General features: G+C 50.4%; 1 protein-coding gene across 3 annotated transcripts in view; it reads right to left on the bottom strand.

Moving 5' to 3' along the window:
* Positions 1 to 9,762, bottom strand: part of sptan1 (spectrin alpha, non-erythrocytic 1) — a 112,981-nt gene that overhangs the window by 18,638 nt on the left and 84,581 nt on the right. For all 3 annotated transcript variants that reach the window (XM_083794258.1, XM_083794260.1, XM_083794259.1), the window contains 2 exons: positions 8,413 to 8,533; positions 1,231 to 1,352 (listed from right to left, as the gene is read on the bottom strand). In XM_083794258.1, coding sequence (XP_083650384.1) covers positions 1,231 to 1,352; positions 8,413 to 8,533 — 243 coding nt within the window. The remainder of the gene's footprint in view (positions 1 to 1,230; positions 1,353 to 8,412; positions 8,534 to 9,762) is intronic.

The raw sequence follows: 9,762 nt of genomic DNA, 5'->3' as shown, positions 1-9,762 counted from the left end.
TAAATATATATACATTATTGCAGTCTGCCCCCTAGAGGGTTAAATATATATACATTAATGCAGTCTGCCCCCTAGAGGGTTAAATATATATACATTAATGCAGTCTGCCCCTAGAGGGTTAAATATATACATTAATGCAGTCTGCCCCTAGAGGGTTAAATATATACATTAATGCAGTCTGCCCCTAGAGGGTTAAATATATACATTATTGCAGTCTGCCACCTAGAGGGTTAAAATATATACATTAATGCAGTCTGCCCCCTAGAGGGTTAAAATATATACATTAACCCTTGGACGCCACTTGACGGAAATGACGGATTAATTCTAAAAATACAAACCTCCCGTTGACGGACATGACGGACTGTCAATCAATGTCACTCATCGGGGGTTCAACGGAGCAAAAATTTGCATTTCTTCGCTAATTTGGCTAATTTTGGATGTAATCTTCCTGAAACCAACCAAAATCGGCATAATGGTGCGTTTCCGCCATCTGGTGGCAATACTATAGATTACACTAGCATCGCCCTGTGAAAATAATCCATAGTATGTATATCGCGGATGTTTCTATTGGCATTAAAATGATGAATTAAAAATATGCCAATGTGTTACCCAAACAAAAACTTTGTTAGTGGCAGTCCAAGGGTATACAGTCTGGTCGCTAAAAGGTTAAAAATCAGACCCGTCTGAAGTGAGTGGTGCTTGTGCAGTCCTGTGCTGTACTTGTGCAGTACTGTACTGTACTGTGCTGTGCTGTACTGTACAGTACTGTGCTGTACTGTACTGTGCTGTACTGTACTGTACTGTGCCATACTTGTGCAGTACTGTGCAGTACTGTGCTGTACAGTACTGTGCTGTACTGTACTGTGCTGTGCTGTGCTGTACTGTACTGTACTGTACTGTACCATGCTTGTGCAGTACTGTGCAGTACTGTGCTGTACAGTACTGTGCTGTGCTGTACCATGCTTGTGCAGTACTGTACTGTACTGTACTGTGCTGTACTGTGCTGTGCTGTGCTGTGCTGTGCAGTACTGTACTGTACTGTACTGTGCTGTACTGTACTGTGCTGTACTGTGCAGTACTGTGCTGTGCTGTGCTGTACTGTGCTGTACTGTGCTGTACTGTGCTGTGCTGTACTGTGCAGTACTGTGCTGTGCTGTGCTGTACTGTGCTGTACTGTGCTGTGCTGTACTGTGCTGTACTGTACTGTACTGTACTGTACTGTGTGTCTACCTGGCTCCACTCAGGTCCTTCAGCTCCTTCCAGTGTTCCACAAACTGAGCCAGTCTCTGTTGGATCTCCTCCTGACCGATGGTGTTGTCATCAGACAGCTTCTTCCCTGTGTCCAGCACCGACTGGAGCACACACACACACACACACACACACACACACACACACACACACACACACACACACACACACACACACACACACACACACACACACACACACACACACACACACACACACACACACACACACACACACACACACACACACACACACACACACACACACACACACACACACACACACGCCAAAGAGTCACAGTTATTTTCACTTGATTGGTGATGGGTGTGTTCCATGCACTGCTTTCATGGTCAAATGAGAAAGTAAATCAAATCAGTTGCATTAATTTCTTATCACAGTGTCTTCTGTGTATTCTCTCTCCACACAGCTTGGCCCTTTACACTGCTGTACTCTGCCTCCCACCCTGTTTTCAGAGTCCTCCTTTACACTGCTGTACTCTGCCTCCCACCCCGTTTTCAGAGTCCACCTTTACACTGCTGTACTCTGCCTCCCACCCTGTTTTCAGAGTCCTCCTTTACACTGCTGTACTCTGCCTCCCACCCTGTTTTCAGAGTCCTCCTTTACACTGCTGTACTCTGCCTCCCACCCTGTTTTCAGAGTCCTCCTTTACACTGCTGTACTCTGCCTCCCACCCCGTTTTCAGAGTCCTCCTTTACACTGCTGTACTCTGCCTCCCACCCTGTTTTCAGAGTCCTCCTTTACACTGCTGTACTCTGCCTCCCACCCTGTTTTCAGAGTCCTCCTTTACACTGCTGTACTCTGCCTCCCACCCCGTTTTCAGAGTCCACCTTTACACTGCTGTACTCTGCCTCCCACCCTGTTTTCAGAGTCCACCTTTACACTGCTGTACTCTGCCTCCCACCCTGTTTTCAGAGTCCTCCTTTACACTGCTGTACTCTGCCTCCCACCCTGTTTTCAGAGTCCACCTTTACACTGCTGTACTCTGCCTCCCACCCTGTTTTCAGAGTCCTCCTTTACACTGCTGTACTCTGCCTCCCACCCTGTTTTCAGAGTCCACCTTTACACTGCTGTACTCTGCCTCCCACCCTGTTTTCAGAGTCCACCTTTACACTGCTGTACTCTGCCTCCCACCCTGTTTTCAGAGTCCTCCTTTACACTGCTGTACTCTGCCTCCCACCCTGTTTTCAGAGTCCACCTTTACACTGCTGTACTCTGCCTCCCACCCTGTTTTCAGAGTCCACCTTTACACTGCTGTACTCTGCCTCCCACCCCGTTTTCAGAGTCCTCCTTTACACTGCTGTACTCTGCCTCCCACCCTGTTTTCAGAGTCCACCTTTACACTGCTGTACTCTGCCTCCCACCCTGTTTTCAGAGTCCACCTTTACACTGCTGTACTCTGCCTCCCACCCCGTTTTCAGAGTCCTCCTTTACACTGCTGTACTCTGCCTCCCACCCTGTTTTCAGAGTCCACCTTTACACTGCTGTACTCTGCCTCCCACCCTGTTTTCAGAGTCCTCCTTTACACTGCTGTACTCTGCCTCCCACCCCGTTTTCAGAGTCCACCTTTACACTGCTGTACTCTGCCTCCCACCCTGTTTTCAGAGTCCTCCTTTACACTGCTGTACTCTGCCTCCCACCCTGTTTTCAGAGTCCTCCTTTACACTGCTGTACTCTGCCTCCCACCCCGTTTTCAGAGTCCTCCTTTACACTGCTGTACTCTGCCTCCCACCCTGTTTTCAGAGTCCTCCTTTACACTGCTGTACTCTGCCTCCCACCCCGTTTTCAGAGTCCTCCTTTACACTGCTGTACTCTGCCTCCCACCCCGTTTTCAGAGTCCACCTTTACACTGCTGTACTCTGCCTCCCACCCCGTTTTCAGAGTCCACCTTTACACTGCTGTACTCTGCCTCCCACCCTGTTTTCAGAGTCCACCTTTACACTGCTGTACTCTGCCTCCCACCCTGTTTTCAGAGTCCTCCTTTACACTGCTGTACTCTGCCTCCCACCCTGTTTTCAGAGTCCTCCTTTACACTGCTGTACTCTGCCTCCCACCCTGTTTTCAGAGTCCACCTTTACACTGCTGTACTCTGCCTCCCACCCTGTTTTCAGAGTCCTCCTTTACACTGCTGTACTCTGCCTCCCACCCTGTTTTCAGAGTCCTCCTTTACACTGCTGTACTCTGCCTCCCACCCTGTTTTCAGAGTCCACCTTTACACTGCTGTACTCTGCCTCCCACCCTGTTTTCAGAGTCCACCTTTACACTGCTGTACTCTGCCTCCCACCCTGTTTTCAGAGTCCTCCTTTACACTGCTGTACTCTGCCTCCCACCCCGTTTTCAGAGTCCACCTTTACACTGCTGTACTCTGCCTCCCACCCTGTTTTCAGAGTCCTCCTTTACACTGCTGTACTCTGCCTCCCACCCTGTTTTCAGAGTCCACCTTTACACTGCTGTACTCTGCCTCCCACCCTGTTTTCAGAGTCCACCTTTACACTGCTGTACTCTGCCTCCCACCCCGTTTTCAGAGTCCTCCTTTACACTGCTGTACTCTGCCTCCCACCCTGTTTTCAGAGTCCACCTTTACACTGCTGTACTCTGCCTCCCACCCTGTTTTCAGAGTCCACCTTTACACTGCTGTACTCTGCCTCCCACCCCGTTTTCAGAGTCCTCCTTTACACTGCTGTACTCTGCCTCCCACCCTGTTTTCAGAGTCCACCTTTACACTGCTGTACTCTGCCTCCCACCCTGTTTTCAGAGTCCTCCTTTACACTGCTGTACTCTGCCTCCCACCCCGTTTTCAGAGTCCACCTTTACACTGCTGTACTCTGCCTCCCACCCCGTTTTCAGAGTCCACCTTTACACTGCTGTACTCTGCCTCCCACCCTGTTTTCAGAGTCCTCCTTTACACTGCTGTACTCTGCCTCCCACCCTGTTTTCAGAGTCCTCCTTTACACTGCTGTACTCTGCCTCCCACCCTGTTTTCAGAGTCCACCTTTACACTGCTGTACTCTGCCTCCCACCCTGTTTTCAGAGTCCTCCTTTACACTGCTGTACTCTGCCTCCCACCCTGTTTTCAGAGTCCTCCTTTACACTGCTGTACTCTGCCTCCCACCCTGTTTTCAGAGTCCACCTTTACACTGCTGTACTCTGCCTCCCACCCTGTTTTCAGAGTCCACCTTTACACTGCTGTACTCTGCCTCCCACCCTGTTTTCAGAGTCCTCCTTTACACTGCTGTACTCTGCCTCCCACCCCGTTTTCAGAGTCCTCCTTTACACTGCTGTACTCTGCCTCCCACCCTGTTTTCAGAGTCCTCCTTTACACTGCTGTACTCTGCCTCCCACCCCGTTTTCAGAGTCCTCCTTTACACTGCTGTACTCTGCCTCCCACCCCGTTTTCAGAGTCCACCTTTACACTGCTGTACTCTGCCTCCCACCCTGTTTTCAGAGTCCACCTTTACACTGCTGTACTCTGCCTCCCACCCCGTTTTCAGAGTCCTCCTTTACACTGCTGTACTCTGCCTCCCACCCTGTTTTCAGAGTCCTCCTTTACACTGCTGTACTCTGCCTCCCACCCCGTTTTCAGAGTCCTCCTTTACACTGCTGTACTCTGCCTCCCACCCTGTTTTCAGAGTCCACCTTTACACTGCTGTACTCTGCCTCCCACCCTGTTTTCAGAGTCCACCTTTACACTGCTGTACTCTGCCTCCCACCCCGTTTTCAGAGTCCTCCTTTACACTGCTGTACTCTGCCTCCCACCCCGTTTTCAGAGTCCTCCTTTACACTGCTGTACTCTGCCTCCCACCCTGTTTTCAGAGTCCACCTTTACACTGCTGTACTCTGCCTCCCACCCCGTTTTCAGAGTCCTCCTTTACACTGCTGTACTCTGCCTCCCACCCTGTTTTCAGAGTCCTCCTTTACACTGCTGTACTCTGCCTCCCACCCCGTTTTCAGAGTCCTCCTTTACACTGCTGTACTCTGCCTCCCACCCTGTTTTCAGAGTCCACCTTTACACTGCTGTACTCTGCCTCCCACCCTGTTTTCAGAGTCCTCCTTTACACTGCTGTACTCTGCCTCCCACCCCGTTTTCAGAGTCCACCTTTACACTGCTGTACTCTGCCTCCCACCCTGTTTTCAGAGTCCACCTTTACACTGCTGTACTCTGCCTCCCACCCTGTTTTCAGAGTCCTCCTTTACACTGCTGTACTCTGCCTCCCACCCTGTTTTCAGAGTCCACCTTTACACTGCTGTACTCTGCCTCCCACCCTGTTTTCAGAGTCCACCTTTACACTGCTGTACTCTGCCTCCCACCCTGTTTTCAGAGTCCTCCTTTACACTGCTGTACTCTGCCTCCCACCCTGTTTTCAGAGTCCACCTTTACACTGCTGTACTCTGCCTCCCACCCTGTTTTCAGAGTCCACCTTTACACTGCTGTACTCTGCCTCCCACCCTGTTTTCAGAGTCCTCCTTTACACTGCTGTACTCTGCCTCCCACCCTGTTTTCAGAGTCCACCTTTACACTGCTGTACTCTGCCTCCCACCCTGTTTTCAGAGTCCACCTTTACACTGCTGTACTCTGCCTCCCACCCCGTTTTCAGAGTCCTCCTTTACACTGCTGTACTCTGCCTCCCACCCTGTTTTCAGAGTCCACCTTTACACTGCTGTACTCTGCCTCCCACCCTGTTTTCAGAGTCCACCTTTACACTGCTGTACTCTGCCTCCCACCCTGTTTTCAGAGTCCTCCTTTACACTGCTGTACTCTGCCTCCCACCCTGTTTTCAGAGTCCACCTTTACACTGCTGTACTCTGCCTCCCACCCTGTTTTCAGAGTCCTCCTTTACACTGCTGTACTCTGCCTCCCACCCCGTTTTCAGAGTCCACCTTTACACTGCTGTACTCTGCCTCCCACCCTGTTTTCAGAGTCCTCCTTTACACTGCTGTACTCTGCCTCCCACCCCGTTTTCAGAGTCCACCTTTACACTGCTGTACTCTGCCTCCCACCCCGTTTTCAGAGTCCACCTTTACACTGCTGTACTCTGCCTCCCACCCCGTTTTCAGAGTCCTCCTTTACACTGCTGTACTCTGCCTCCCACCCTGTTTTCAGAGTCCTCCTTTACACTGCTGTACTCTGCCTCCCACCCTGTTTTCAGAGTCCTCCTTTACACTGCTGTACTCTGCCTCCCACCCTGTTTTCAGAGTCCACCTTTACACTGCTGTACTCTGCCTCCCACCCTGTTTTCAGAGTCCACCTTTACACTGCTGTACTCTGCCTCCCACCCCGTTTTCAGAGTCCACCTTTACACTGCTGTACTCTGCCTCCCACCCTGTTTTCAGAGTCCTCCTTTACACTGCTGTACTCTGCCTCCCACCCCGTTTTCAGAGTCCTCCTTTACACTGCTGTACTCTGCCTCCCACCCTGTTTTCAGAGTCCTCCTTTACACTGCTGTACTCTGCCTCCCACCCCGTTTTCAGAGTCCACCTTTACACTGCTGTACTCTGCCTCCCACCCTGTTTTCAGAGTCCACCTTTACACTGCTGTACTCTGCCTCCCACCCTGTTTTCAGAGTCCACCTTTACACTGCTGTACTCTGCCTCCCACCCCGTTTTCAGAGTCCTCCTTTACACTGCTGTACTCTGCCTCCCACCCTGTTTTCAGAGTCCTCCTTTACACTGCTGTACTCTGCCTCCCACCCTGTTTTCAGAGTCCTCCTTTACACTGCTGTACTCTGCCTCCCACCCTGTTTTCAGAGTCCACCTTTACACTGCTGTACTCTGCCTCCCACCCTGTTTTCAGAGTCCTCCTTTACACTGCTGTACTCTGCCTCCCACCCTGTTTTCAGAGTCCTCCTTTACACTGCTGTACTCTGCCTCCCACCCTGTTTTCAGAGTCCACCTTTACACTGCTGTACTCTGCCTCCCACCCTGTTTTCAGAGTCCTCCTTTACACTGCTGTACTCTGCCTCCCACCCCGTTTTCAGAGTCCTCCTTTACACTGCTGTACTCTGCCTCCCACCCTGTTTTCAGAGTCCTCCTTTACACTGCTGTACTCTGCCTCCCACCCCGTTTTCAGAGTCCTCCTTTACACTGCTGTACTCTGCCTCCCACCCCGTTTTCAGAGTCCACCTTTCTGGGGAAAGTTGACCCCAGGCGATACACCTCCACTGCTGATGAATCGTGAAGACGTAAGCTTTATGGTCTACGCTTGAAGACGTAGACCGTATGTTCTGAGGGGCGTGGCTACCGTTACAGTCTATGATCGGGAGCCACCACCCGTTCGAGTCAAAATAAAAACCAACGAAGAAGAAGGGGGGGGGGGGGGGGAGTCCCGCCTCGTTGTCTGGGCCAGCCAATGGGCCAGCTGGGCCCAAACGGATCTAGAAAGATGGCGACTTACAATTCAAGGACTGACTGGCTTCATTTTACGTCCATATCAGACCCGGAGAACGCTTTGTCCATATTTTTTTACAGTCTATGGAGCCAATGCACTCGCAGTGCATTGTGGGACTTGTAGTGTTATGGTGGTGCGTGCAATATACCAGAGGGCCAGTTGTAATACTAATTAAATATCATCGCGCGGGCCGAAGATAATTTACTCACGGGCCTGATTTGGCCCCCGGGCCTCGAGTTTGACATATATGCCTTAGTGCAGGGTTCCCCAATTAATTTTCCTCCAAGGGCCATATTTTGACTAGGGTACCAGGCTGGGGGCCGAGTCTGCACGCGCGAGGTCGAGGTCTTGCCCTGAAATTAATGTTCAGGGCCAGACCCCATTTGAAAAGGATGCCCAGTTTGACATGCAGAGGCTACTGACCCCAATTTAATGCCATTTATATCTGGGACCCCAGATTTTTTGGAAATTCTTCCGTGGGCCACAAGGGGGCGCCCCGCGGGGCGCTAATTGGGGAACCCTGCGCTTAGTGTCACCTGAATGGCTGGTCCGTGAGCCCCAAGCCCCGCCCCTCCTCTCACCTGAATGGCTGGTCCGTGAGCCCCAAGCCCCGCCCCTCCTATCACCTAAATGGCTGGTCCGTGAGCCCCAAGCCCCGCCCCTCCTCTCACCTGAATGGCTGGTCCGTGAGCCCCAAGCCCCGCCCCTGCTCTCACCTGAATGGCTGGTTCGTGAGCCCCAAGCCCCGCCCCTGCTCTAACCTGAATGGCTGGTTCGTGAGCCCCCAGCTCTGCCTCCAGCCTCTTGTGCTTCTTCCTCAGATTCTGAACTCCCGTCAAATCACGTCCGTAGTCCTCCGAGCTCACTAGCAACTTCTTCTCTCTGATTGGAGGGATGGGGAGACCAGCGTTAATATGGGTGAACCAGACCTGATGTGCTTTAATATTATGGGTGGACCACACCAGAGTACTTTAATATTATGGGTGGACCACACCAGAATACTTTAATATTATGGGTGGACCACACCAGTGCTTTAATATTATGGGTGGACCACGCCAGAGTACTTTAATATTATGGGTGGACCACACCATAGTGCTTTAATATTATGGGTGGACCACACCAGAGTACTTTAATATTATGGGTGGACCACACCATATTACTTTAATATTATGGGTGGACCACACCATAGTGCTTTAATATTATGGGTGGACCACACCAGTGCTTTAATATTATGGGTGGACCACACCAGATTACTTTAATATTATGGGTGGACCACACCATAGTACTTTAATATTATGGGTGGACCACACCAGATTACTTTAATATTATGGGTGGACCACACCAGATTACTTTAATATTATGGGTGGACCACACCAGGGTACAATTTAGGCATTTATTTTATTCAGAAATAAGGTTAAACGTTAGGTTTCAGGTCAGAAATAAGGGTGAGCGTTAGGTTTCAGGTCAGAAATAAGGGTGAGCGTTAGGTTTCAGGTCAGAAATAAGGGTGAGCTTCAGGTTTCAGGTCAGAAATAAGGGTGAGCGTTAGGTTTCAGGTCAGAAATAAGGGTGAGCTTCAGGTTTCAGGTCAGAAATAAGGGTCAGCTTCAGGTTTCAGGTTAGAAATAAGGGTCAGCGTTAGGTTTCAGGTCAGAAATAAGGGTCAGCGTTAGGTTTCAGGTCAGAAATAAGGGTCAGCGTTAGGTTTCAGGTCAGAAATAAGGGTCAGCGTTAGGTTTCAGGTCAGAAATAAGGGTCAGCGTTAGGTTTCAGGTCAGAAATAAGGGTCAGCGTTAGGTTTCAGGTCAGAAATAAGGGTCAGCTTCAGGTTTCAGGTTAGAAATAAGGGTCAGCGTTAGGTTTCAGGTCAGAAATAAGGGTCAGCGTTAGGTTTCAGGTCAGAAATAAGGGTCAGCGTTAGGTTTCAGGTCAGAAATAAGGGTCAGCGTTAGGTTTCAGGTCAGAAATAAGGGTGAGCTTCAGGTTTCAGGTCAGAAATAAGGGTCAGCGTTAGGTTTCAGGTCAGAAATAAGGGTCAGCGTTAGGTTTCAGGTCAGAAATAAGGGTCAGCGTTAGGTTTCAGGTCAGAAATAAGGGTGAGCTTCAGGTTT

This window comes from Protomyctophum parallelum (genome assembly GCF_964188405.1).
Source record: "Protomyctophum parallelum genome assembly, chromosome: 21".
NCBI classification, from domain to species: Eukaryota; Metazoa; Chordata; class Actinopteri; order Myctophiformes; family Myctophidae; genus Protomyctophum; species Protomyctophum parallelum.
This window is presented reverse-complemented; position numbering and strand designations above follow the sequence as displayed.